Here is a 27,433-nt window from a genome sequence, read left to right as displayed (position 1 = left end):
TATCAAATAACCTCTTTCTTGCCTTGATTGCCTGCATTAATAACACCACAATTGAAACAAAAGGCCTAACCGGATACCTCCTCAACAGGGCATTCAACTTTATTAAGCAAAATCAAAATGGTAGCAAGACTAAGAATTAGCTACTTTAAATTCGTTAAAAGTAGTAAACTAAATAACCAAATTTAAGTTTGGAGGTTAATTATGACAAAGATTAGAGAGCATATATATACCTGCTGTTCCCAATTTATGCAACTTGTTATGATAGAAAGTAGAACACATTGAACAAAAGCACCGACTTGTACACCAATCCAAAGTCCTTTTCCTCTCATTTTTTCCAAAAATGCCAGAGAGGCAGCAACAGGAATCCCACAGAGATAGTAGGCCACTAGATTGACATAAACCCCTATGTGTTGCCATCCACAACCTCTAGCAACCCCTGAGCCAAAGTATTGTTAAACAAATTCTATATAAAATTTAGTCAACAATAAATAGATAAGAGGGAAGTTTACCTGCGAGAACACCTTGTATGCTGTCCAGTATAACAGATATGCAAATTAGAGGAGCCATGACAGTGACATAATCTACAACTTTCTTCTCATTGCTGAAAATATAACCAAAAACATGGCGACAGGCAAAGAGGGTTCCGCTAACTATAGTTGCCTCCGTGATTGTAAAAGACATTGAGACCAACCCAGCAACACGGGCAGCATGTGGATTGCCTGCTCCTAATTCATTTAAAATTCTTGTGCTATAATTAGAGAGGAAAAAAGATAATTGGTTTAGATATACCTATACGTCCAAAGGTAGCTAGCTAGCTATATAAATTGTAACATGTAAAGTATTTAGAAAGAACATGTTTATGGTGTCATCTAGCTGCAGAAGAAATTCCAAGAGGTATTGCAAAGAGAGTTGCAATGGTGTTGAGACTGTAGAAAAATGACAAAGGATTAGCACAATCATGTTAATTTACAAAATCTCACAAGATTGTTAGATTATGAGCTCCAGTTCAAGGAGGGCCTGAAATGATCCTCTTCATTTCTTCTGCATAACCATCCTACGTAACTCTCTGTTGCACCTTGTTTTGGTGATGACAATAATAGATTATCTTGCATGTTTTTTCTGACCTACTAACCCAACACAGTGTGAGAGATATGAGTCTCCCTATATATGGCTATGGTCGGGTATAAAGTATAAACGACGGAAATAAGTGATAGGCTCGTTTGAAAGAGACAGATGAAGGAAGGAGACGAGTTACAGGCGCCAGTCGTCACCGAAGAAGCAGAAACATATCTCCTCTCTCACGGCGGCAGTGCCACGGTTGTCGGAGAAGCAGCAGTTCTCACGATTCAGGGCTACTGCAATAATAAGGCTTAGCGGGGTAGAGAATGAGACCAATGTTTTCTTGTGGATTTTTCTTGTTTTAGTTTCACTAGAAATTAGAAACTTAGGACCTTTGGAAGTGAAGACCAAAGGCAACCGTTGTTTATCTAGGTCAATATTTAATGTAAATAAGAAGAAAAAACAATTACTACAAATGTCCTTAAACTAAAGAATAGAAATGGGCAAAAAAAAAAAAATAGTTATAGAGACTAAAATCGGAAATCTAAAATTCTATAGGAACAAAAGCTTATCTAAACTTAATAATTTAAATACTCAAATAAGTAAATTTTTTATATTCTAATCATATAAACAATCATTTATCATTACACAGCACAAACTAAAATACTTTTTGATGAAGAAAAAAACAGATTTCAATTCACATTAAAAATACATTTTAAATAAAATACAAACTAAAATACTAATTATACATATATTAGAACTAGGGGAGCTCAATGTATTTTATTTTTGGTACAAAAGGAATAAAATAAAAACAAGACAAAGAACCTAAAAAAATAACTACTATTCTCGGGTGAATGCAACACCCATAACATCTGCCATCAGTACAGTGGATATGTCTTCTGAAGTGGGATCATTCCAAGTTAGAAATTGTTTCTCTTGAGAAGCACTCTTTTTGGCTAAGAAATCTGCCCATGCATTACCTTGATGTAATGTATGTCTAACATGAACAGTCCTACTTAAACAGAGAAGTGCTTGAATTCTTTTGATGATTACTGCAGAGGGGTGGAACATATTGGTACTCCTGATAATCGATATGGCATAAGTAGAATCTGAAATCATTGACTCTTAAAACCACGACTCCAAGCCTCTTGAAGTCTCTTATGAAAAGTAAACACGTTGATAAATATTTCGTATCAAGATCATGTTGATAAAAAAAAAAAAAAACAATATTAACAACATATCATATTTAATATTTCAACATAATTTTAAATATTTAATAATTTAAAAATAAGTATATCAATAATCTTTACATCAATATTGATAAAGGGAGATAGATGAGAGGGAGGATATAGAAAAAGCGAGGAGAGTGAGAGTGGGAAAGTTACCAAACCCAGCTCTGCGAGAAAAACTTAAGACACTACAAATTTAACGAAAAACAATAACAATGAAAAATAAACAAACAAAATCTCATAAAGCATTACTTTCAAGTTTCAAACAGCTAAAAAGAGGTTGAGCTCCTACTTCTCATTCATGGAGAGTTGTTCATGTCATTAGAAAATCGGCCTTTGATCATGGGTTTCTTATACGAGTCTATTGTCTGCTGAAATTTCGCTATCAAATAACCTTTTTCTTGCCTTGATAGCCTGCATTGGTATTCAGTAAGACCACACAATTCAACAAAATGCCTAAAGTGGTAGCCAGGCAAAGAATTATATACTTGTCCTTTTAAATTTGTTAAACAAGAATATTAAATTTTGGGGTTTTATGACAAAGGTTAGAGGACATATATACCTGTTGTTCCCAATTTATGCAACTTGTTATGGTAGAAAATAGAATACATTGAACAAAAGCACCGACTTGTACACCAATCCAAAGTCCTTTTCCTCTCATTTTAGCCAAAAATGCCAGTGTGGCAGCAACAGGAATCCCACAAAGATAGAATGCCCCTAGATTCACATAAACCCCTATGTGTTGCCATCCACAACCTCTAGCAACCCCTGAGCCGAAGTATTATAAAACAAATTGAGACAACGTTTCTCTTCTATATAAAATTTACCTAACAATAGAGAAGACAGAATTTTACCAGCGAGAACGCCTTGTATGCTGTCCAGTATAACAGATATGCAAATCAGAGGAGCCATGACAGTGACATAATCAACAACTTCCTTCTCATTGCTGAAAATATAACCAAAATCATGGCGACAGACAAAGAGGGTTCCGCTAACTATAGCTGTCTCCATGATTGCAAAAGACATTGCAGCCAACACAGCAACATGGGCAGCATGTGGATTCCCTGCTCCTAATTCATTTGAAATCCTTGTGCTACACAATCAGAGAGGGGAAAAGATAATCAGTTTAGATATACGTCCAAAGGTTGCTAGGTGTATATAGATTGTGGCATGTATAATATTTAGAAATAACATGTTTATTATTCACCTTGCAGCAGCAGCAATTCCAAAAGGTATTGAAAAGAGAGTGCTAATGGTGTTGAGACTGTATTAAAATGACAATGAATTAGCACAATCACGTTAATTTAAAAATGTTAGATTGTGAGTTGTCGTTCAAGGACAACCTTAAAAGTATAGTATGTTATGTAGAAAAGAAGAGAAAATATAGCAAACATACCAAATGGATAGAACTGATGTTTCAAGTTGTGGATTCGGTAGCAGCCCAGACAGCAAGATAAGCAGCTCAAACGACCACCATTCAAGGCTAAAATGAACATTACATGAAAAAAAAAACATTAGATCAGATATTTCTGGAAAAATAAACAATTTATAATTGGAAAAAAGGAATATATATACAACTTGAAGTGAAAGTGAAGATGAATCACCAAATCATCACTGCAGAAGGGATAGCAAAGCGAAAGAACTCCCAAATTCCTTGGAACAGCTCCATAGAAATGGGTGCACGGGTTTTTGCACAAGCAGGAGAGTATCTCATGTATAATCCAAGAAAAGTCACATTTAACCATATTGAAATGCTCATTGCTAATGCTCCACCAATATTATTCATTCCAGTCTGGAACACCAAAGCCCAACAAAGGGGTATATGGATACAAAGAGTGACACAAGAACTTATAAGCATGGGAAGAAGCAGACTTTGCATTTGAAAATATCGAACAAACGGCTGCATAATTGCATGTGCAAAAAGTGCGGGAACAAGCCAGATTAAGAATTTTCCTGCTTCTTGTGCAATTAGAGGGTCCTGGCCTATGAAAACTAGGATCTTTTCCATGCTGATCCAAATGAAAGTTAGGGGAAGACAAACGACTGTGAGAGAGAATATAGCAGTGTATGTTTGCACTCCAACTTTTTCATATTGCTGAGCTCCATAAGCCTGTCCACAAATAGTTTCCAGTCCACTAGCCATTCCTGCCTGTTAGCATGTGCAAATTACGAATGCACTATGTTACTTGGGGAATACCATCGTGATGATTTTGAGCAAGCTAACATGTTAGAATTAGTTGATAAAGAATATAAACTTAATCACTCTAAACATAAGCATTCGATTTCATTCATGTTGACTCATTGCTTTTTAATACCTTTAATCATCATTGAATTCGTACTTGTAAATAATGCAAGAATTTAGTTCTAATTAGATAACAAAAAGTAATATGGTAAACTACTATTTTGGTCACTAAAAGCATATAACTACTATTTGTTGTCACATTAGTCTTTAAAACTAAGGAAATTTCAAATAAGTTCCTAAAATTTTCAGTTGTTTAAGTCTCTAAGTTTAACAACTTATTGTCATTTTGACCCTTAATATATGTTAATACTATTACTTAAGTCACATTTTTTTTTTAATTTTGGACTGATGTGATTGATAAATATTACTTTTAGAGATTTATTTAAAATTTTCTTAATTTCAGAGACTAATGTGACAGCCCCATACACTTTCAAGGACTAAAACAGTGGTTTACCCTATTAATATTTAATATTGTTGTTGTGTGGGACATTATGGTCTTGATGTAGATTGATATTAAGGAATGGGATGCAAGAAAAAGCATATAACTATGAGGAATCAAAGTCAAACAGTACAATATTGAGTTTAGCTTACAAGAACACTGAAACCAGTAACGGTGGCAAGAGAGATGGCTAAGGCGGCGCCAGAGAGATAGAGATTGTTATTGAGGTGACCAACCATCATGATTGACACAACCTGCAATAAATACTGGGTAGCAGTCACAATTACCATAGGCACTGCTATGCAAATGATCCTCTTCATTTCTTCACCCAAACCATCCCATGTAACTTTCTGCTTCTCTCTTTGTTTTGCTAATAGATTCTCTTCCATGGTTTTCTATCCTACTAGTACGACGAGTCCAATCGAGAGATAGAGTGCGTGAAAGATTTGAGTTGCTAATATGAAAGATTGTCTCTGCCTCTCAATCAATCATATACTATGACCACATTCTTTCTCTTTTTAGTGAATTTATGAACCACCATGTGTTGAGGAAGACTGGATAGAGAAAAATAAGATAATGAGCAATCAGTATGTAAATCCTTGATTGACAATAAAATGTAAAAACTACTTTAGAAATTATATATATATATATATGTTAATGCACTCACACCTCTTTTTTTAGTATGAGTGCATTAGCAACCAACACAATAAAATTTTCTGTTTTATATCACTTTATTTGCTCTTATAGCACACAGAAAAGAATGTGACAAAAGAGTATTTGTTTTCCAAACCCCTTTACTTCCTCATCGTTTTGCAGTTATCCGTGATACAGTGCATTTCCCATATCGAACAGTAAAATATTTAGTATAATTATACCAAATTAAGAATGATTCTAAATTTTAGAGTATAATATACAAGGTTTCATCATGCCGATGTAATAGAAAATGAGATAATGGAAGAAGTGGGAAACTATATTTTCCTTCCAAGTGTTTAAGATTAAAGAATGTAGTCAACCCTTGTCCAAGTATAAGTCAGTTACCCATGTGGATATCATTGTTATTTGGCATTTGTCATTCTTTTCTACATTATCAAGCTTCCACAATAACACAGTTCTCAAAGCATTCTGCAAAATTGAGAAACTTGGGAGTTTGAATATGCATGAGTCAAATTTCAAATCCAAGAATTTTTAAAATCAATTTCAAAATAAACCAATTCAAATCTGTAACATATAACCACATAAGCAATAACAGTAAAGACTAAATGCATCTAAGAAATACTATGATGCAATAAAAATTTACCATTAAACCTATACACAAAAGTTTTAAAAGCAAAACAAATCTGAAATAGAGCAGTAGAGTATAATCAAAGATTGATTTTCTTCTTCAAATACAAAATTACAACATAAATTCTTCTGGAAATACACACTGGCAAACACTGAAACGCGAGACAGAGTGTGAAACATGAAAAGGAACATATGTTTGAAGTTTTGCTTTTGATTTTGAAGAAAAGAAAAAGTAACACTGACTTTAAATAAAAATTAGTGAGAGAGAGAGTGAAACATTGGTGATATAACATATTGGAGCCAAAAATAAACGCATGTCTCTATTAGCTATTGGTGTTGTTATCAAAACCCAAAATCAAAAAAGGAAACAAAACATGAGAGAAAATAATAGAAGAGCAAAGAAAGAAAGAGGGCATGGAATGGTGAATGTGTAATGTACCTTAGAGTAGAGGCAGTTGAAGATTTCAGAAGTAAGAGAAAACTGACATAAAAAAAGGCAAAATCCACAATTTAAGGAAGATAAGGGAAGATGATTAGGAGAGCTGGGAGATTTTCAGTTGAAGAATAAGGGTATGAGTGAACATTGAGAAAATTTGTTTGAAGGAGAAGGAAAAAAGTGGCGTTGGTAATTTTTTCGTAGAGTAAGTGTAATTTCTTCACAGAGAGTGAAGCAACTTCAGAATTTCTTCACAGAGAGAGTGACGCAACTTTGCAAAGCAAGTGTGTGAAGTACAGAATTGCATAAGAGATAAGAATTCAAATGAGAAATCATAAAGAGAGTACTAAGTAGAGATTGAAGCTCTCAAAAGCTAGATGGCTAGTTTAATTTATAGATATAAATATGATAACTACATTATCATTCAAATATCTGAACAAAAATCAGAAGCATTGAAATTACTATTGATGATCGGTATGTTTTTGTTAAGCACAAAAGCATTTAATAGAGTTCTTTCTGGAAGAGTTTTCTTAAATTTAAGCAAATGCAACATACAGAGATCTTTTTTTTTTTGTGGAATATAGGGGCCTAAGCCCCAAACAATACAACTAAAAACCACAAGGGAACACGGTTGAGGATATATCTGCTACAACAACATTTCATAAAAAAAAACGGAACAAAGTCAAAAATCGAACAGCGGCCATCTAAAGATAAATCAAAGCCAGCAAGCTTGTCTGCGACCTGGTTGCCCTCTCACAGCGCGTGAGACCAGACAAAAACTCCTCCTTTGACCTCAAATTCATTAATGTTCTTGATCAACATGAAACAAGGATGAGTATCGGGACACTCCTTAATAAGCTCAATGACCAGCAAGCTGACTCAACTATGAACTCCTTGAATCCACGACTCCAAGCAAGCTGCAAGCCAAGAAAAATTGCCCAAAGTTCGGCTGCCAAAACAGAACAGCAACCAATGTCCGCAACGAAGGGGAATAAAACCAATCCAGTGTGATCACGAAGGACTCCTCCAGCTGCTGGCTTTCTCGAAGCTGTATGAACAGCTGGATCACAGTTCAATTTGAACTGATTTGTTGGAGGAGGGAACCACTGAATGCTAGAGCTAGTCACAGGATTAACAATCTGAGGAACCAAACTCTATTGGCACTGCAAACTCACTGAGATAGCATCAACCTGGAGCAAAATCTGATTTGCAATATCAATCAGCTGTAACAAGGAATTATTATCAAAGATTCCTTTGTTTCTATATCTCCAAATGTAGTTCAAAGCCACAGCAAAAATCATACACCAATTTCTGCCATTAACCATCAAGTTACTAGTGACATTCTCAAGAAGTCTACTCTTAAACTCCTAAAGAAAGAAGTTTGAGTGCAGAGAATGAGGAAGAATCAAGTACCATATGGCTCGAATAATGGGGCAGTGTCTAAAGCCATGGTCATTATTTTCTGAATCAGCACCACACCTTCAGCAAGCAGCATCTAAAGTTAGGTGGCAGGAGCACTTATTCTCATTTGTCAAAAGCGCATTAACTCCAATTTTCCAGAGTAAAACACACACCCTCTCTGGACCTCTTCAATTCCAGATGGCAGAATACAATGGATCATTGCACAGAGCATTATTATCCAGTAAATTTCCCATCACTAGACCCCTTCCAAATCACGATATCAGAGCCTTTCAAGCTATTCGGGGGAGGAGTGGTTCTCAAATATTTCCCATCGAATTTTGTTTTCTAATACATAATATGCATGGTTTATTGTAAAGGTTTAAAAAAATTACAAATCATAAAGAAAATATAACACCTCAAAAAGTTACAAAATCAAAATTTGATGAAGAAAAAATATGGTGAAAGTGAAACTCGTATAAACTCATTTTGCCATTCTCAGATGTAGAGGTAAAATATCTTACATATGATATAATAACAATGGGGGAAATATGGCACTCCTTAAATCAAACCTTTTCTAAAATCTCAGAAAATATCATGCATCAAGGGACAAATTCTTTTTAAGAACATCATATGTAGTTAATACAATATCAACACTGATATCTTGCGAGTATAATTAAATTAAATCATTAAAAAAGAACATTATACTCTGATTACAATTCACAACACTATTAAAGCAAGGCTGCTAACACATTAGTCCCAAGTCCACACAGGAAAAGACCAAAAGTAGGACCATACCAGCATTATACAGAAAGAAAAAACAGCATTCAATTATTTTAGAAATTTTCCTTTTAATTAAAATTAGAGATACGTAGAATTTTCAATTTCAACAATATAGTTTAATCAAAATAAATAATAACTTACTTCCTTGAATATGGAGATGGGTAGGGTTCCTTCTTCCCAACCAGAACAAAATTTTGTATAGAGATATATTTTCCCTGGCATAATTCACATAATAAACTAAAAAAAAAAAAAGAAGGTTAGGAGAAAAGATGAGATAAAGAAGAAGAGTAAATCATAGGAGAAGATTAGGGAAGTTTTGGTTTGAGATTGATTTTTGTTGATGACAGGGAAAGTTGATGCATCCGAGAGTGAGAGCCATAGAAGAAGAATACGATGAGAGATGAAAAACACTCTAGTTTTTATTTTGGTTAAATTGGTATTATGATCAATTTCATTTTTTTTTCAATCCGATTTTCTTATTATTTTTTTTTAATTTCAATCTGATCATTCGATTTAAATACTAAAAAATTATATTTTATGATAGTTTAAAATTATTTAATGATAATTTTAAATTATTACTTTAAACTGTTATAATATATATATATATATATATACTTTAAAAAATTATTTTAAATTTTTTTAAAATCAAATAAAAGATCAAATAAAATAAAAATAAAATAAATTAAACTTAAATAATAAATTAAAAGAATAAAATATAATTTTTACTTTTATTTTTAGGATGAGAATGCACGATTTGGGTTGAATTTAGAATGTCTCCGTCGTGGGAAAGTCTTTTACATCCGTTAGATTTTATTAATTTCAAATCAATAGTTGTAATTTTTCTTGGATATTTTGAATTTTAAATGGACAGCTGAGATTTATTTCTTTTATCTTCTTTCTTTTTTCCACAAACTGAAATACTAATTTTTAAGAATTAAGCACGTTAATTTATATTGATATATATAAATAAAAGGATAGGATTCATTTACACCGAATATAAAACATCAAATTTCAATCACACAATTTGAATAATTTAAAAATAAAAATTGATTCACTTAAAAAATTTAAAAATTCTAATTAAATTAATTGTTAAAAATCATTAATGATAACACTAGATAATATTTTTCAATCTTATCTACATCATGATATTTCTTCAAACAAATAGTAAAAAAATGTAATTTATTTCCTACTTATTGTTCTTTTTTTTTCTCATTTACGTATTTATTTTCTTTTTACTTCTTTCCTCTTTATCAACCACACTTATTAAGACTTAAATATTATAGTCATTCTTACCGTGAAAAAAAAAACTATTATAGTCATTCATATATAGTATTAAATATATTTTTTAAATATTATTTTCTTCGCATATCAATATATTTTAAATATGAAAATGTTTATTTATTATTGTTGAAATATTAAATTAACTAATACTTGCCTTATTTACCAAGTTAATGTGTTATGCTGATACATGGTGGTCCCTAGGAAAAGAAAGTAATGAACTTAGCTGACTATATACAGTGTATGATTGAGAGGAAGAGGCAAAGGCCTTTCATATATACCAACTCAAATAGTAGTATAGGAATTAGAAGTAGGAAAGAAAGAAAAGCATGGAAGAAAATCTAATAATAACAAAACAAAGTGAGAAGCAGAGAGTTACATGGGATGGTTTGGGTGAAGAAATGAAGAGGATCATTCGAGTAGCAGGGCCTATGGTGTTTGTGTATGCTTCCCAGAATCTGTTGCAGGTTGTGTCCATCATGATGATTGGTCATCTCAATGACGAGCTTTTTCTTTCCGGCGCCGCCTTAGCCATCTCTCTTGCCACCGTCACTGGTTTCAGCCTTCTTGTAAGCATGCTAAACTCAATCTTGCTTGCATGCCTTGTTTGACTTTGACTCCTCACAATTATATGTTTTTCTTTATGAATTTAATGATCATGCACTTACAGTACATTAGTTATGAAGTACAAATTTAACCATGCTAGAAAGTATTGATAAGCCACTGAACCAACACAAATGAAGTTGAATGCTCATGTTTAGAGTGGTCAAGCTTATCTTCCTTAACAAGTTTTCTAATATGTTAGCTTGTTCAAAATTTGCACATGCTAATAGACGGGAATGGCTAGTGGACTTGAAACTATATGTGGACAAGCTTACGGAGCTCGACAATATCAAAAAACTGGAGTGCAAACATACACTGCTATATTCTCTCTCACATGTGTTTGTCTTCCCCTGACTATAATTTGGATCAGCTTGGAAAATATACTAGTTTTCATAGGCCAAGACCCTCTCATTGCACACGAAGCAGGAAACTTTATAATTTGGCTTCTTCCAGCACTTTTTGCATATGCAATTCTGCAGCCGTTAGTTCGATATTTTCAAATGCAAAGTCTGCTTCTTCCCATGCTTGCAACTTCTTGTGTCACTCTTTGTCTCCACATACCCCTTTGTTGGGCTTTGGTGTTCAAGACTGAACTGAGTAATGTTGGTGGAGCATTAGCAATGAGCATTTCAATATGGTTAAATGTGATTTTTCTCGTATTATACATGAGATACTCTCCTGCATGTGAAAAAACCCGTGCACCAGTGTCTATGGAGCTGTTCCAAGGAATTTGGGAGTTTTTTCGCTTTGCTATCCCTTCTGCAGTGATGATTTGGTGATTCATCTTCCCATTCACTTCAAGTTTTATATATTCATTTTATCCCATTATAAATTGTTTAATTTTCCCAAAAATAAAATGTATAATGTAACATTTTTCTTTTCATGATGATGACTGTAGCCTTGAATGGTGGTCATTTGAGCTGCTTATCTTACTGTCTGGGTTGTTACCAAATCCACAACTTGAAACTTCAGTTCTATCCATTTGGTATGTTTGCTACATTCTTTTATTTATCAACGTAACATAGAGGATAGGACTTTTTAGGCCCTAGTTGATTTTCAACTCACCATCTAACAATCTTATGAGATACTATGAGTAACATGATTGTGCAAATTGTTTGACATTTATCTCAACAGTCTCAACACCATTTCCACACTCTATGCAATAGCTTTTGGAATTGCTGCTGCAGCAAGGTGAAAGTGAACCCATAAACATGTTCTTTCTAAAAAATTTACATGTGACAATTTATATATCTGAACTAGTTATCCTTTCTCCGCTTTGATTGTAGCACAAGGATTTCAAATGAATTAGGTGCAGGGAATCCACATTCTGCCCGTGTTGCTGTGTTGGCTTCAATGTCTTTTGCAATCATGGAGGCAACTATAATTAGCGGAATCCTCTTTGTCTGTCGCCATGTTTTCGGTTATACTTTCAGTAACAAGAAGGAAGTTGTTGATTATGTCACTGTTATGGCTCCTCTGGTTTGCATATCTGTTATACTGGACAATATACAAGGTGTTCTCGCAGGTAAAATTCCCACTTCTCCATTGTTAAGTAAATTTTATACATAAAAGAAGCATCGTCTCAATTTGTTTAACAATACTTTTGCTCAGGGATTGCTAGAGGTTGTGGATGGCAACACATAGGGGTTTATGTGAATCTAGGGGCATTCTACCTCTGCGGGATTCCTGTTGCTGCATCATTGGCATTTTTGGCTAAAATGAGTGGAAAAGGACTTTGGATTGGTTTACAAGTCGGTGCCTTTGTTCAATGTGCTCTACTTTCTACCGTAACAAGTTGCACAAACTGGGAACAACAGGTATATATGCTCTCTAACGGTCTAACCTTTATCTTAAAACTCCAAAACTAAGGATATGGTATTTTACTATATTTGTTTCACGAATTTAAAAGCATCTAATTTTTCGTCTGGCCCACTTTGATTTTGCTTAATAAAGTTTAATGCCCTTGTTGAGGTGGTATCCTATTAGGCCTTTTGTTTAAATTGTATGGTGTTTCTAATGCAGGCAATGAAGGCAAGAAAGCGGTTATTTGATAGTGAAATTTCAGCAGAAAATATACTGGTATGAGAGCCCATGATCAAAAAGGCTAATTTTTTAAGATGGAACAACTCTTCATGAGTGAGAAGTAGGAGCTCAATCTCTTCATTAGTAGTTTGAAACTTGAAAGCTATGGTTAATGAGACTTTCTTTAGTTCGTTATTATTGTTGTTTGTTAAATTAAAATATATTTTCTGAATTCATTGAGCTCCCCTAGTTCTAAAATATGCATTAATTTTTTTAAGGGCAAAAGGAAAGGAATCTTCTCCTTAAGACTATGTTTGGCCTAGTTTAGCTTATCTTCTCCTTAAAAGTAGAAACTGGACTACACACTTTTCATAAAATGCTCTAAACAAATAAGCAACTTTTTTTATAGAACAAAATGTGAAACGTGTAACTTTTACGTTGTGTTTATTTTAGGGGAAAGGGAAAAAAAATAATGTTGATTTTACTTGAATCCTTCATTTTTTTTCCTTTATTTTAATTTAAATATAAATATTTTTTTATTTTCATTAATTTAATGGGAGGAGATTTTGTATTGCTTAGGCTTATTCATGAACACCCTTCTTCGAATCCGACCAGGACCTAATATATATATAACAGTATGTGGACTTTGTGTCACAGAAGTAAGCATACTTTAAAGTTCAATCATTTCTAAAGGTTGGAGAAACACGGTGAAGTGAACAAACCCAACATATTGAAAAAGGTTTATTTGTTGGCAATAACGAAGACAAGCAAGATGAAGAAACTGGAAAGCTCAATTGACCATTTTCTTGATATTGCCAAACTGGTGTTTATAATTGATCCACTCGTCATTCATGCATGCAAAAAACCAAAGCAGTTACAAAACCGTAGATTGACAAATGACAATGTCACAGACACCTGAAAACCAACAAATTAATTATATTATTTCTGCGCGAGCCTTATAGAAATTTGATACAAGAGATGCTATACAATAATAGAATTTTCATTTAAAATGATGTTATATATAGAAATTGCTCTGTTAACGTAAGCTTAGCGATACACTGGGTACAAAAAAGCCTTTTAGTGAATATGAATTAATCTTTCATTTGTTCTTAAAAGGTTTTTCAATCCTGCCAAACACATGATACAAGATCGGAATATTGTGCCCTGTATGCTATTTTCGGAAACAACATTTAGATGAGAGCTAGACGATACTAAATTACTAATGGGTCACATTGCTGATCTATGTAGGTGTCGTGAATATGTCTAATGAGTAATGTCTATGTACATGTTTAACTCATGAAAAATATTCATAAATTGATATTTCGAAATGTTAATTACGATAATATTATATCAAAACATAATGTCTATGTATCTCACGAAAATTATTTATAGTTGAATTTATATTAAAATTTTCAGCAATTTACTTTTCAATGCATATTAACAAATAATCAGTCAAAAATTCATCTTCCATCTTACTATGAAGTGTAATTTTTAATTTTGACTATATTCATAGTTGAGTAAAATTATTCTTTAGTAATTGTAAACACAAGAAGTGTGAGAATAAGAATTACCACCCTATACACAAGAGGATAAACATGTATTTTTCTGACCGTTTAATGACACTTTGAAAAATAAAACTCTTTTAAAAAATAAAATTTTAACAATTATAAATTAACAAAACTCTTGGAAAAATGATAACTAATTATATAATAGCTAGAATTAGTCAAATATAATATTCAAATGAGATTTTTTACAAAAAATTACTATTGATTTCTATAATTTAAAATGTCAAAAGATAAAAATTGACTGTATAATAACTGAAATTTGATAAAAAAAAATATAATATTTAAATATAACTTTTTCACAAAAAATAAGATTATTATTGATTTTATAGTTTAGAAAAAAGTCAAGAGATAAAAACAATTATATAATAACTAAAATTAATAAAATATAATCTTAAGATAAGATTTCTTTAAAAAATGATAAAATTACTATATATTTTATAGTTTAAAAAGCCAAAGATTGTATAATAAGTAGTAACTAAAATTTAATAAAATATAATATTTAAATAAATTTTCTAAAAAAGGATAATTTTTTTTTACTAGTTCGATAGTTTAAATAAAAAGACAAAGTCCAAAGATATTTGAAACATCCAAATTGACAATTTTCTCCTAGTTCCCATACGAAATTTATGCACGAGGAAACATCTTCAGATCTTCTGCACATGCCCAATTTACGCACCACAACATTCAGGCTGTTAGTATTTGCACTAATTTTACTAAGTGCACCCCACTTTTTCATTTTTTTACAGTCACACTCACACACTCATACATTGATTTTAATATTCAGAAAAAATTCAGGGGGGCCATGTCCCCTCAGTCATACGTGAGTCCGCCCCTTAGAGATGAGGTTTATCAAGGTAAAGTTAATTTCCAATTATTGATATTATTTTTTTGATAAATCCAATTATTAATATTTCATTATTTCATATAAAAAATCATATGCAATTAAGTATCTTGGTAAAATGTTATGGATTCAGCTCTTGATAAAAAAAATATGAGGAATGGTAATAATATGCTATTTGTAATATATATTTTTCTAATATTTTTTTGCTATCGTATAAATTTTGATTTTAAGTGAATTCCATAAGTTAGGTGTAGATAATACAAATAGATACATATTATTTAATGAAATATATATGAAATTTTACCCAGTAATAGAAAATTTAAAGTAATAATATTTTTGGAAAATAAATTTGTATGTGAAAAAAAATATGAACTTTGAGCCATGGTTAGAGAAATCTTCGCCTACTTCCATGGAGATAAGAAAGCAACTAACCTTGTCGAAACTCGAAAATAGAAGTGATGCCACGTCACCCACCCAACAAAAACTTTGTCGAGCCCATCGAGTCAAACAAAGACCACAAACTACAGAATCGCAAGCCTCAAACAAACCCGGGGGCAAAAGTGTAAAATATGGAAAGACAAGGAACGAAAATGTAAAAAAGACTCCAAAATTTGAGCCACGCAGTGCCTTTGGATGTGCATATAGTGTCACTCCCTCACTCTACAAACCCTAGCCCTCTTCTTTCTTTCTCTCTCTCTCTCTCTCTCTCTCTGAAGATGGCTTCACGCAGGCTCGTATCTTCTCTGATTCGATCCTCCCTTCGTAGATCTCAATCGAAGCCCTCAATTTCCGCATCGACATCGAGGCTCACGTCATCCAACCGTGCCTCACCGCACGGATACTTGCTGAACCGCGTCGCCGAGTACGCCACCGCCGCGGCTGCTGCTACCACTCCTCCCTCTCCTCCTCCTCCGGGGAAGAAGGAGCTCGGCGGCGGCGGGAAGATCACCGATGAATTCACCGGGAAGGGCGCGATCGGGCAGGTCTGCCAGGTCATTGGTGCCGTCGTCGATGTCAGATTCGACGAGGGTTTGCCTCCGATCATGACCGCGCTGGAGGTTCTGGATCACTCGTCGAGGCTTGTGTTGGAGGTGGCGCAGCATTTGGGTGAAGGCGTTGTCCGAACCATTGCTATGGATGCCACCGAAGGTGTCGTTAGAGGCTGGCGCGTTCTCAACACTGGCTCCCCTATTACCGTAAATACCTAATAACTTGTTTTTTATTATTAGCTCAACCTTGCATTTGGTGAATTCTGCTTTGCTACTGTGTTTGGATTTGATTTGATTTTCGTATCCGAGTTGGGGTTTCTGAGATTTATTGACTTTTTTGGTTTTGGATATCTGATTTTTCGGAGCATTGAGATTTAAAGCTGTAGGTTTATGTTTTGGATCTGAAAAAAAATCACATACTTTTGTAATTAACGAAGTGTTTGTAAAGATTGATCATGTTTTTTTTACTTTGAAAAAAATTGATGTGATGTTGTTGTTTTGGGTTTATTTAGTACATAGATGTATGCGAGCTTTATCGCTGTTTCATTGTTGAAAGAATCCCATCTTATCTTTTGATAGATTGATAGTTTGTATCCTACTGTATTTTCGACATTTAATTTAATTGGTATGCTGAAGTTGGTGGCCTTTTAATCGATTTTACTGTTATGTAATTTATACTTTTTTGCTAACTTATGATTTGTTTATTGTTTGATTTGGGTGGATTTCAATTTCATGATATTTCTTTTAGCTTGCTCAATTTCAGTTAGTGTCACTTTATGGTCCTATTGTTTAAAAACACACTGTCATTGTTTTTTGTTAGTTTCAAATAGTCTATAGTTATTGTTCTTTTTGATCTTGATCAACTGGTTGAATCTCCTCGTAGCGTACTTACATTTTTGCACACACTAATTTAGCTTCTTTTTTTTGTTACTTGCATTTATTTTCTATTTTCTAATATAGTGTTTGCATTCTATTCAGGTTCCAGTTGGTAGGGCTACCCTTGGCCGTATCATAAATGTCATTGGAGAGCCTATTGATGCCAAGGGAGAAATCAGTAAGAAACGCATAAAACCTTATATATATATATATATATATATATATATATATATATATATATATATATATATGATCTGATATCTGATTTGTAGATATTGTAAGAGTCTTTTCTGTCATTCTCATGAAACTGATGGTAATCATTTTGCATTGCCTTAGATACTGAGCATTATTTGCCCATTCATAGAGAAGCTCCTGCTTTTGTTGAGCAAGAAACTGCACAGCAGATTCTTGTTACTGGAATCAAGGTATTTTTCCTTTTTATGTTTTTCTTTTGTAAATGCATTTTATCTGGTCTCCTTCATTAAGTTACTTGTGCAGGTGTGTCTTATGACTGGTTACTGATTTTTGCATGAATTTTTTGTGTACAGGTTGTTGACCTGCTTGCACCATATCAAAGAGGAGGAAAGATTGGGTTGTTTGGTGGTGCTGGTGTAGGAAAAACTGTGCTTATTATGGAACTTATTAACAATGTTGCAAAAGCTCATGGTATGTATGTACACTTAGTTTATTCTTGGTAAAATGTTCTTTTACCTTTCCATGCTGTATGCTGCTGACTGTTTCCATTGATTAGGTGGTTTCTCTGTGTTTGCTGGTGTTGGAGAACGAACCCGAGAGGGTAATGACTTGTACAGAGAAATGATTGAGAGTGGTGTCATTAAGCTTGATGATAAGCAGGTGCATTGAATGCATTTCATGGCCTTTTTAGTATTCTTCATAATACTTTCATTTGGGTATTTTATTAATTTTGTCTAAAATGGTTGTATCATGGTATTAGAGTGAAAGCAAGTGTGCTCTTGTGTATGGTCAAATGAATGAGCCCCCTGGTGCCCGTGCCCGTGTTGGTCTTACTGGGCTTACTGTGGCTGAACACTTCCGTGATGCTGAAGGGCAAGATGTGCTTCTTTTCGTAGACAACATTTTCCGTTTTACCCAAGTAAGTGTCCTTTGGCAAACTTGTCTAAGATGACTTTTTGTCTTGGGGATGTTGTTTGTTTTATTACTGTTCAGTTTATATTGTGATGTATTGTGCAGGCTAACTCAGAGGTGTCTGCTTTGCTTGGTCGTATCCCATCTGCTGTTGGTTACCAACCAACCTTGTCTACTGATCTTGGAGCTCTTCAAGAGCGTATTACAACAACCAAGAAGGGTTCAATTACCTCTGTCCAAGCTATCTATGTGCCTGCTGATGACTTGACAGATCCTGCTCCTGCTACCACTTTTGCTCACTTGGATGCCACAACAGTGTTGTCACGACAGGTTTGATTTTGTTGTATTATTTAAATAGCTGATGCAATTACCTTTTTTGTTATCATCTAAATATTTTGATTTTGATGATATTTAATAGATCTCCGAGCTTGGTATCTATCCTGCTGTTGATCCCTTGGATTCTACATCTCGTATGCTTTCCCCCCTTATTTTGGGTGCGGATCACTACGAAACTGCTCGTGGTGTACAGAAAGTGCTTCAGAACTACAAGAATCTTCAAGATATCATTGCTATTTTGGGAATGGATGAGCTCAGTGAAGATGATAAATTGACTGTTGCCCGTGCCCGTAAGATTCAGCGATTCTTAAGCCAGCCTTTCCATGTTGCTGAAGTCTTCACTGGTGCCCCAGGAAAATATGTTGAGTTGAAGGAGAACGTTGCCAGCTTCCAGGTATTATTATGTCGTTTTATCTGATTTTTACCCCATCCTAGTGGTCTAAGATGGCTTCGGTTGTAATCTCATTTTGCTATTGCCTATATATGATTTTTTTTTTTCATTTCAAAATCGTGTTTGCACCACTTCTTTTATTTGTTTCATGAATATCATCTTACTGGAAATTAATTTGAAGTTGAATTTCTTATAAGCTACACCTGAAAAGTGAAATTGTGTGTTCATTTACCTCTTTTTTTGCCCGAGTCTTTATATGCATTTGTTGAACAGACACTTATGCAGTGCGAGTTCATACACTTGGCTATCTGGACTGCACGCACCTCTTTATTTGAGCTGTTCGTGTTCCATTTTTTCCTTATCTAGGTTATGACTTTGTTTGCAATAGTATTGTGCCTTTGTTGCGTACTTTTACTGTTGTTTCATTTGACTTTGCTCATCATTGGTTACCATAGTCTTGTTGCAGTGATATAGCTACAATTGTCATACTTGAGTTTATGAACTGTCTACGTTGATTTTCTTTGTGGACTGTCTAATGCATGGTTTAATGATTCCTTTGTATCTGACAGGGTGTGTTGGATGGAAAATACGATGACCTTCCAGAGCAGTCGTTTTACATGGTTGGCGGTATTGAGGAGGTCATTGCAAAGGCCGAGAAAATTGCTAAGGAATCTGCAGCGTCTTAATCACACACAGCCCTGTTCTCATTTTAATCCCTTTTTTTTTTGTAATTGCTAAATTTAATAATTTAGGAACTCTTGGCAATGCCAAACAACAAAATTTTCCATTTTTTGGGTATGAAAATGTATCAGGTTATTCCTTCCTTCCATTTTAATGTTGCCGACTGTGAGATGAACTACGGTCAATGTCTGTGGCCAAACTGCCCCCCTGTTTTTAAGTTGTGTTATTTAATAAGGGGAAAAGGGCAAGAGGATGTACATTTTTTACTTTCTGGTTGAGAACGTTGGATGCATTAATGTTAAAAACTCTGCAACTGTTCCACCTGGTCCATGGCCAGCGTAATTTGAGTTCCTTACTGAATATTGGAGATTGTATTGTCTTTTTTATGCTAATTATTTAATCTTAAGGATTCTTTTTATTACTTCTATATCTTTTTTTTTTTTTTTAGTAATGGAGTACTGCTGGACTGAATTGTAAGCAAGATTTGTTTTTAGTCCAAGTAAATTTTAATAACCTTCACTTTATTTAATCATACCATCTTAAAAATACTCGTAAATTAATTGTGATTTTATTTCCAATGAAATTATGCCTTTAGTCTTCAATATAACAATATCTATTTCCAATTGTAGGTGAAGTTATTTGTCAATTTACATTGTTTTGTTTTTAAACTTTGTTAATGACTTTTCAGTCTAGTGGTTTAATAATTACCCAATGAATGAATGGTCGGTAATAGCACTTCAACACGTTATTTTTAGAGAAGGTAGACTACTTACTCGGACTGTCAAGTTATGGATTGAATTATCAATTTTGCAATGTTTTTTTTTTTTTGTGACTTTATTATATGTATTTTAATTTTAATTGAAGGACAAAAATATTATAATAAATATTTAAAACTCATATTTAAAGTAATTTGTAATTGATTAATAGTTTAAATATTTTTACTATCAAGATGATTTTTGACTTATTAACAATATTCTCTTATTTTTATTTATAAAACTTAGTTATCTAATTCATCAATATTAAAAAAAATAATTAATTTAATTAATAATAATAAATGTCTTAAATTTATAATTTTTTAAAAAATTATCATTTTTTTTATTTTCACAAAAAATATCAGTCTTATAAAAATATTATAAAATTATCTAAAAATAATTAATAAAAAATATCATAAATTAATTGTTATAAAAAAAAATAATTGTACATTTTTCTTATAAGTATCGTTATAAATTTCTTTACACTTTGAGAGTTTATAAATTAATGTCATTTTTCCCAGTGTTTATGATTAATGAGAGAAGAGTTTGAGTTTGAGGCAAGGGTACAATTGGGGTAAAAAATCAATCCCTCTGTAACTGTCAAGCTGTCTGTCTCGGCTCTGGATTGTGGAAGCTTCACTGTTTCGACTTAGCAGGTATCGCTGACTCATTCATGGAACCCTTTCGTTGCTTTTTCAATTTCAATTGATGCCAAATTCTTTGTGCTTACTCTTTTTTCTGGTTCAAATGACGATAAAAGATAATTTTATTTTCTCAATCGCTGAATGTGATGTCCTCTGCAAAAACACCAAGGTTAGTCATAACGTTCTTCGTGCTATTTAATTTTCACTGAGGTTGAATTCAATTCAGTAGAACTTACTAAAAAGCTTGACCTATGAACTTATATTTATTTAGGTTTTTACTTTCTACTTTAATGATGCAAAATCTTATAGCTCTATGTTGTTAACTTGTTCTGCTAGGTCTGCTTCGCCTTCTCCTGTTAGAAGCCGTCGAAGTCGATCAAAGTCATTATCAAGGTCCAGGAGAAGTCGTTCCAGGTGTAGCTTCCCAGAAACGCACTTCTAATTTGCTCTATAACTTACCCTATATTAGACATGCACACACATTCATAAAAGCTAAGTTGTGATATGATAGATATCTTAGCATAGCAATGCTAATTACGTTCTTTGTAGTGATGGTTAAGTTTGTTTCAGGAGTCAAGATTCTGCTGATGTGGAGAATCCTGGAAATAATTTGTATGTTACAGGCTTGTCCACAAGGATAACTGACAGTGATCTTCACAAGTATTTCAGTAAAGAGGGAAAGGTACTGTTCCTTTCAATTGTTATGTTGAAATTATGAGGGCAGTGTGGTGATGAGTGCATTCTTTTATTTATAACATGATTTGCTGCTGTGTCTCTTTTCAGTTTTCTCAATGCTTGTATTTAAGCAACTATAGTTGCTAAATCTAAATATTTAACTGCATAGTGTGTAGGAATATTTGATTTCTAGAATGTTTGGCTTGATTTTAAATAATGTTTCTGGACCAAGGAATGCTGAAATGTAATTTTCCTTCTTTCATTTAAATTACCCCAAAGTTTTAGCAGGACTTATTCAGATCACTCATTTCAATCAACAACAAATCAAAGTGGGTCTTATTTGATGCTCCCGTGTGTTCTGTCTGTGTAAACACACAACTATACAAGTCCCGACTTAAATTTCATGGAGTAATTTATAAGTTGTAATTGTAACGATGGATATAAGAGTATACTTATGAGTGACAGCCCCCTACTTTTGAACTGCATTTTACATATGGCTCAGTGTATTAGTAGTCTGGCCTCCATCAGTGTTGCTTGTATGGGGATGCAATGATGTGTTATGCATGACAGAGCCATGACTCTTGCCTTAGATGGGTAGAATATTATGTAGATTTTGGAGAGTTGGATTAAAGAGCTATGATCTGTTGTCTTAATTACAATAGTTTCATTAATTTGATTTTTGGATTCATGATTTTGAAAACACTTGCCGTGGTTCATTATGTGAATTTTTTGTTGCCTGTTGCATTGATACCTGTTTAACATATCAGATCATGTGTATTTCTATTTTTGAGTGTTTTAAGATGTCCTTGTTACTTATGTTATAACAAAGTCTATGTTTGTATATTAATTAAATCATGCATAATGGAAAAACCAACCATTCTTGTTAATAGGAGTCTATTTTTAGGAAAATTTTATATAGCTTTTGCTTTTCAGGTTGTCGACTGCCACTTAGTAAAAGATCCTCATACAAAAGAATCTCGTGGATTTGGTTTTGTAACTATGGAAACTAATGATGATGCTGAGTGCTGTATCAAGTATTTGAACCGCTCTGTTTTTGAAGGTCGGCTGATAACTGTGGAAAAGGTAATATTTAGCAGTTAGCACCACTGGCATCAGAACGAGTCTAGCCAAATTATTTATGTTCTACTTTTCCCATTACTCTTTCCCTTTCTAGTCCCCCCTCCCCATCCCAAACTTCTTCATTCTGAGAACATTGCCTGATAAGTTTTGGCAACAGGTCTTCTTTGTGTAGCTACGTTGAATTCACCATCTAAGCTCTAAACAGTTGAACCTATCTCTTCACGAGATGAGATCTGCATCGACATCTAATCTCATCCATTCAAATCCAAGTATTTGACAGAAGGGTGTTGCCCTTTATTCATTCTCTTTGTTAGTGGCAGACTAGCAGTAATAAACGTGTTTATATTTTTCCTTTTCTTTTGATATTTATAATAATAGTATGTTGCACTGAATTTCTATGTTTCATGACTGTGTTGGTTTTATCTTGTTAATTAAAATTATGGTGTTGAAATCTTTGGCTTTTTTCTGGCTAATGATATTATAGTAATGGCTTACTGGTTATCCATTAAGCCTCAGAAACAGTAATTTGTCCTTGCAATTGTGTCGTCCCTGGTTCTGTGATATTGTAAAGGTAGTGTAAAGTTGATTTATTTAACAGTGAAATGCTTCAAACAGTTTCTATTGTATTGTAATATTTTATCAGCATGTTCCAAATGTCCTACCTGTCATTATCTTATTTGCATCTTTGCAGGCAAAGAGAAATCGTGGCAGGACTCCAACTCCTGGCAAATACTGTGGTCCAAGAGATAAGCGGGGTAAATTGGAGGATCATCTTTTCTGGAATTTTAGTACTCTACCATAATCTAATGTCTTCAACACTTGTTTTGATCTAAATGAATCCCATTCTTGTTTTATAAAAAACTAGCATATTGCATTTGTAGTTCAAACTTTAAACCACCAAATCACCGCTGCATTTGGATGGATTATGTTCTAGTATCAATTTTGTCCCTTTTATTGCCTGTACTTTTTGAACAGATATTCCTTTCTACATTAGAGCAACTCATTTTGAATCAGAACAATGTTGACATTGTGTTATTAGTGATTGACTTACTCTACCTGCATCCATGTTGACATCATGACCTGTTGTGATCAACATATGCAGGACAGGGAGGGAGACGATCTCATAGTTACTCACCTAAGCGATGGCAGGATAGAGGTTACCATTCAAGGGACCGGCGAGGACGATCTCGTTCTCCATATCATAGGAGGGTGGAAGATTACTCTGACACACATAGGAGGCAGAGGGATTAGTCCTTGTCAGCTGGTGATGGTTGCCATCCAAGATAAAGCAAAGATACCCATACCCATGGGTTGGCCTGTTAGGACCAAACCAGTATTTAAAATCGTATCCTTTTTTGTGTGTAAAAAATATTGTGCAAGTGTTGGTGCTAATTAGGTTAGTGGTACTAAGCTTGTCTTTTCCTAGAAAGCATGCATTCTGCAAAACTTGGTTTATTTTCCATCCCATTGACTGGGTTGTTTCTTGATGGTGGAATGTATAGTTAACGGTTTGAAACTCAAAGATATCTGGAAGCAACGCCCTTGCTCGTGTTGTTTGTAAGTATATATGAATTTGCTAAGGTCACTTATATTTGGTGAATCCTGCTGGTTTGTGTAAAAGATTTCTTTTTTAGGGCACGGCTATAGAATAAGTTGGCATAACCTGCACTTGTTAGGCTCTTGACATATTTGATCTGTTCGCGTTTTCGATTTAGGTCGAATATAGTCGGAATTTGTATCCAAATTAGCCGGTGGCGTTGAGGTTACTCATTTATATACCTAGCTCTGCGCCTCTGCCTGTATAATTCGACAGGTTGATTCGATGGATTATTTATTTATTTATTTTTAATTTCAAGCCTATAAAGACTCCAATTTTCACTTAATTATAATTATATGCTTTTATTCTTACATTCTCATCTCATTTTTATTTCTTTTTTAATTTTGTTATATTTTCTATTTTATTATTTCGAGGCAGAGGAAGACCCAAAAAGACTATAAGAGAGGTTATAAAAAAGGATTTCGAAATTAATGGTTTGGATAGAAGTATGGTACTTGATAGAACATTATGGCGGAAGTTGATCTATGTAGCCGACCCCACCTAGTGGGATAAGGCGTTGTTGTTGTTGTTGTATTATTTAGGCAAGTTGTTCTCTAACCTGGCTTCAATGTTATAAACTGGACTGGCTGGCATAGTGTCCAGTAAAATAAATCACATGATTGACCTTAATGTTGTATTCGGACAAGGAAATTTAAGATTTCAAGGAATTTGAAATGAGTAAAATTTTGATGGCTCTCATCAAATTTTTTTTTATTTTTTAAATGTATTGTTTGGATAAATTAATTCAATTTTAAAAAAAATTAATTCTTAATTTAGATAGGAAAATTTAATTTTCTCCATTTTTGATTTTTTTTAAATATATATTTAAAAAATTAAAATTCCAATATTAAACTTCATTGAAAATAAAAAAATAGCCCATTTATAGTTATTTAATAATTTAAAAACAAGTGTATCAATATTGATAAAGGGGGATAGAGAAAAAGCGAGGAGAGTGAGAAAGTTAGCATAAAGATTTTCAAATACTCATTCTTTTAATGACAATTACTACAATTTTAAATAATTAATATATTTTCATAAATTACTAGAATTTTATATACTTTTTAAATACATTATCCAAATAACACTTTAATGCAAGAAAAACTTGAATTACTCACTTAAATTTTTTATATATTTAATTTAATTTACACATTTGTATGTATTTTGAATGTTAAAATTTTATCAAATAATGTCTAGATTTTAATATTATAAATTTATGATATTATTTTATTAATATTAATTTGATCATGGTTAAATTATTGAATCTTAAATATGTATTTTGACTTATTTGATCAAGTCGTCATTCCGGTTCTTTACGAAACAAAGGAGGACAGAATACGATCACTCTTGTGGCTTCTAATTCTTTAGAGTTGTCTTGACTTGTTCAACACTAACAGGAAAAAAAATTATTATTTCTTGTAAAAATATTTAGAAATAAGAAATAAATTCAAAATAAACAGCAGTTTTATTATTTAAAGTAAAAACAGAAAATTAAAAAAAAAATATCTATCCTAAAGGTCTCATTAAAAGTCAAACAAATGCGTAATCTTTATATGGTACAAGAATATCTATTATTCGAGGACAAAGTCAACGTTTATAAACAAAATTTCTATCATTTTATCAAATTATATTAATATTGAATTGTGAATAATTGCCATATTCTTTAGGATCACCTCATCATGTTTGTTGAACGAGTAAAGAAATAATGACAAATAATGTCAACACAAATAAAATAATTCATATATAGATACTCGGTACAACAGTAAAAAAATATCCAACGAAAAGCATGTCTTAATTAGATTCTAACAATTTTTTTAAAAAGGAATAAATTATTTTAAGAATAATTTTTTAAATTTATTTTTTATTCTTATCATTATTTATTTTTTCAAAATCTAATAATTAAGATTTTATTGGCAGAGATAAAACTAAATACTAAAATATTTACAATCAGTCCTATCTTTTATTTAACCGACTAATCTAAATCTCTCGATATAATGATTATGGTTGATTATCCGTTAAAACTTGTTACCAGAAATACTAGGACAAACTCAAACTAATTTTGACAAAACTTCAACCAAAACAGTCGTCATCGCATGACAAACATTCAAGTCAACAAGACCTGTTCCGAGTTTCTTTTGATCGAGCACAAAAAAATTATATAATAAATATCAAAGCAATTTCATATAATTATATATCTTTGGTATACATACATCCAAGATCTGGAGATTTGACATGATTTGGAGCAAGTTTGACCAACAAGTACATATCAATATATACAAACCGATTTCCGTAACACAAATAATATATATGCGTTTTCGGAAAATAATAGCCAAGTTTTTGGTTGAGTTGGGAGCGAGTTTTGAGGGCAAATGTGTAATTACACAAACATCAGTAGCTTTTGACAAACATGAAATATGACAATTTTATTCATTGATTAATCCCAACTTAAGAAATAGATAAAACATAGGAGGCGAGAGTAGTAGTGCAACAATCGTAGAAAATTCATCTTATGTTTGCTGTGATATATTCTTACCTGGAAAGAGCGAGCTAGGAAATTAAGGAATAACTTCTGATCCAGTAAGAAAACATATAAATATAAAGTTTATGAATATATGTATGTACGTATATAGTTGATTAATTTCATAGACAGCAATCGATTAATTGTTGATGTTAGTTTATGGACGCTGATGGGTAGAGGCTCGTCCTTCCACCTTCCACTTCCAGCATAGTTGTCATGCATGTCAACACACATTATAATTAAGAAGATCCAGAAACCATATATATAGTATAATGCCATTCTACTATATATGATCAAACATCTGGATGAAAAAAATTAGAGAGACAAGTGATGAAAGGAGAGAAATATGTATTCATTTTATTATTTTATTTATTTTCTTTTCTCAGATCATTTTTATTTTTTATTTTCTACTTTTCCTTATATATATATATATATTCTTCTTTTCTTTCCACAGTGTACATCTATCATTTTCTGATCTTAAATTATTAAGAAACTTAACATGGTGTGTGTCTTCCACGTACGAGATCGGAAAACCTGGAAGAACTGTGGTGCGACGTCGACCCAGTCCGTTGGAGTTCTGGACAAGGCAAAAGCAGCATGCAGTCCAATCCACA

General features: G+C 33.0%; 4 protein-coding genes across 8 annotated transcripts; 3 read left to right on the top strand and 1 right to left on the bottom strand.

Annotated features, from left to right (window-relative positions):
* Positions 1-1,837: 1,837 nt before the first annotated feature.
* LOC100799518 (protein DETOXIFICATION 12) lies at positions 1,838-9,287 on the bottom strand. Of its 4 annotated transcripts, none has more exons than XR_005886767.1 (9): positions 9,009-9,287; positions 5,122-5,523; positions 3,893-4,437; positions 3,685-3,771; positions 3,496-3,552; positions 3,143-3,381; positions 2,851-3,056; positions 2,581-2,702; positions 1,838-2,216 (listed from the first exon to the last, which is right to left on the bottom strand). XR_005886767.1 is itself a non-coding variant. In XM_006589591.3 (9 exons), the coding sequence occupies exons 3-9, from the start codon at positions 5,356-5,358 to the stop codon at positions 2,640-2,642; spliced, it is 1,434 nt and encodes a 477-aa protein (XP_006589654.1). In that variant the 5' UTR covers positions 5,359-5,523; positions 6,008-6,091; positions 9,009-9,287; the 3' UTR covers positions 1,838-2,639. The 4 variants fall into 4 exon arrangements, 3 of the variants coding, with proteins under 3 accessions (XP_006589654.1, XP_003536653.2, XP_040861901.1); XM_006589591.3 differs by adding an exon at positions 6,008-6,091 and having other exon boundaries at positions 1,838-2,702; XM_003536605.4 differs by having other exon boundaries at positions 1,838-2,702.
* A 1,181-nt stretch (positions 9,288-10,468) lies between these two features.
* Positions 10,469-13,046, top strand: LOC100816063 (protein DETOXIFICATION 12). The gene is made up of 7 exons (XM_006589590.3): positions 10,469-10,714; positions 10,979-11,523; positions 11,647-11,733; positions 11,883-11,939; positions 12,035-12,273; positions 12,360-12,565; positions 12,771-13,046. Exons 1-7 carry the CDS (start codon positions 10,475-10,477, stop codon positions 12,831-12,833), a joined length of 1,437 nt encoding a protein of 478 aa, XP_006589653.1. The 5' UTR covers positions 10,469-10,474; the 3' UTR covers positions 12,834-13,046.
* A 2,748-nt stretch (positions 13,047-15,794) lies between these two features.
* Positions 15,795-19,916, top strand: LOC100797948 (ATP synthase subunit beta, mitochondrial). Its single transcript, XM_003536602.5, has 9 exons — positions 15,795-16,372; positions 17,144-17,219; positions 17,378-17,466; positions 17,590-17,707; positions 17,793-17,896; positions 17,997-18,155; positions 18,254-18,478; positions 18,567-18,878; positions 19,445-19,916. Exons 1-9 carry the CDS (start codon positions 15,893-15,895, stop codon positions 19,559-19,561), a joined length of 1,680 nt encoding a protein of 559 aa, XP_003536650.1. The 5' UTR covers positions 15,795-15,892; the 3' UTR covers positions 19,562-19,916.
* An 881-nt stretch (positions 19,917-20,797) lies between these two features.
* On the top strand, positions 20,798-24,307 carry LOC100798472 (serine/arginine-rich splicing factor SR45a). Of its 2 annotated transcripts, XR_416555.4 has the most exons (8): positions 20,815-20,964; positions 21,069-21,121; positions 21,289-21,366; positions 21,523-21,634; positions 22,561-22,710; positions 23,399-23,462; positions 23,810-24,052; positions 24,210-24,307. XR_416555.4 is itself a non-coding variant. In XM_003536603.5 (7 exons), exons 2-7 carry the CDS (start codon positions 21,099-21,101, stop codon positions 23,956-23,958), a joined length of 576 nt encoding a protein of 191 aa, XP_003536651.1. In that variant the 5' UTR covers positions 20,798-20,964; positions 21,069-21,098; the 3' UTR covers positions 23,959-24,307. The 2 variants fall into 2 exon arrangements, 1 of the variants encoding a protein (XP_003536651.1); XM_003536603.5 differs by having other exon boundaries at positions 20,798-20,964; positions 23,810-24,307.
* The last annotated feature ends 3,126 nt before the right edge of the window (positions 24,308-27,433 follow it).

Source organism: Glycine max, chromosome 10 (assembly GCF_000004515.6).
Source record: "Glycine max cultivar Williams 82 chromosome 10, Glycine_max_v4.0, whole genome shotgun sequence".
NCBI lineage: Eukaryota > Viridiplantae > Streptophyta > Magnoliopsida > Fabales > Fabaceae > Glycine > Glycine max.
This window is presented reverse-complemented; position numbering and strand designations above follow the sequence as displayed.

Excerpts from the sequence above, each read along its gene's own strand:
- LOC100797948 (XM_003536602.5), top strand. The coding sequence starts at position 15,893 with ATGGCTTCACGCAGGCTCGTATCTTCTCTGATTCGATCCTCCCTTCGT. Across the intron at positions 17,220-17,377 it reads TGATGCCAAGGGAGAAATCA|ATACTGAGCATTATTTGCCC; the intron begins GTAAGAAACGCA and ends GCATTGCCTTAG. Across the intron at positions 18,156-18,253 it reads ACATTTTCCGTTTTACCCAA|GCTAACTCAGAGGTGTCTGC; the intron begins GTAAGTGTCCTT and ends TGTATTGTGCAG.
- LOC100799518 (XM_006589591.3), bottom strand. The coding sequence starts at position 5,358 with ATGGAAGAGAATCTATTAGCAAAACAAAGAGAGAAGCAGAAAGTTACA. Across the intron at positions 3,772-3,892 it reads CCTTCTGCAGTGATGATTTG|CCTTGAATGGTGGTCGTTTG; the intron begins GTGATTCATCTT and ends TGTTCATTTTAG. Across the intron at positions 3,553-3,684 it reads ACATCAGTTCTATCCATTTG|TCTCAACACCATTAGCACTC; the intron begins GTATGTTTGCTA and ends ATTTTAATACAG.
- LOC100816063 (XM_006589590.3), top strand. The coding sequence starts at position 10,475 with ATGGAAGAAAATCTAATAATAACAAAACAAAGTGAGAAGCAGAGAGTT. Across the intron at positions 11,524-11,646 it reads CCTTCTGCAGTGATGATTTG|CCTTGAATGGTGGTCATTTG; the intron begins GTGATTCATCTT and ends TGATGACTGTAG. Across the intron at positions 12,274-12,359 it reads TATACAAGGTGTTCTCGCAG|GGATTGCTAGAGGTTGTGGA; the intron begins GTAAAATTCCCA and ends ACTTTTGCTCAG.
- LOC100798472 (XM_003536603.5), top strand. The coding sequence starts at position 21,099 with ATGTCCTCTGCAAAAACACCAAG. Across the intron at positions 21,122-21,288 it reads TCCTCTGCAAAAACACCAAG|GTCTGCTTCGCCTTCTCCTG; the intron begins GTTAGTCATAAC and ends TTGTTCTGCTAG. Across the intron at positions 23,463-23,809 it reads TGGTCCAAGAGATAAGCGGG|GACAGGGAGGGAGACGATCT; the intron begins GTAAATTGGAGG and ends CAACATATGCAG.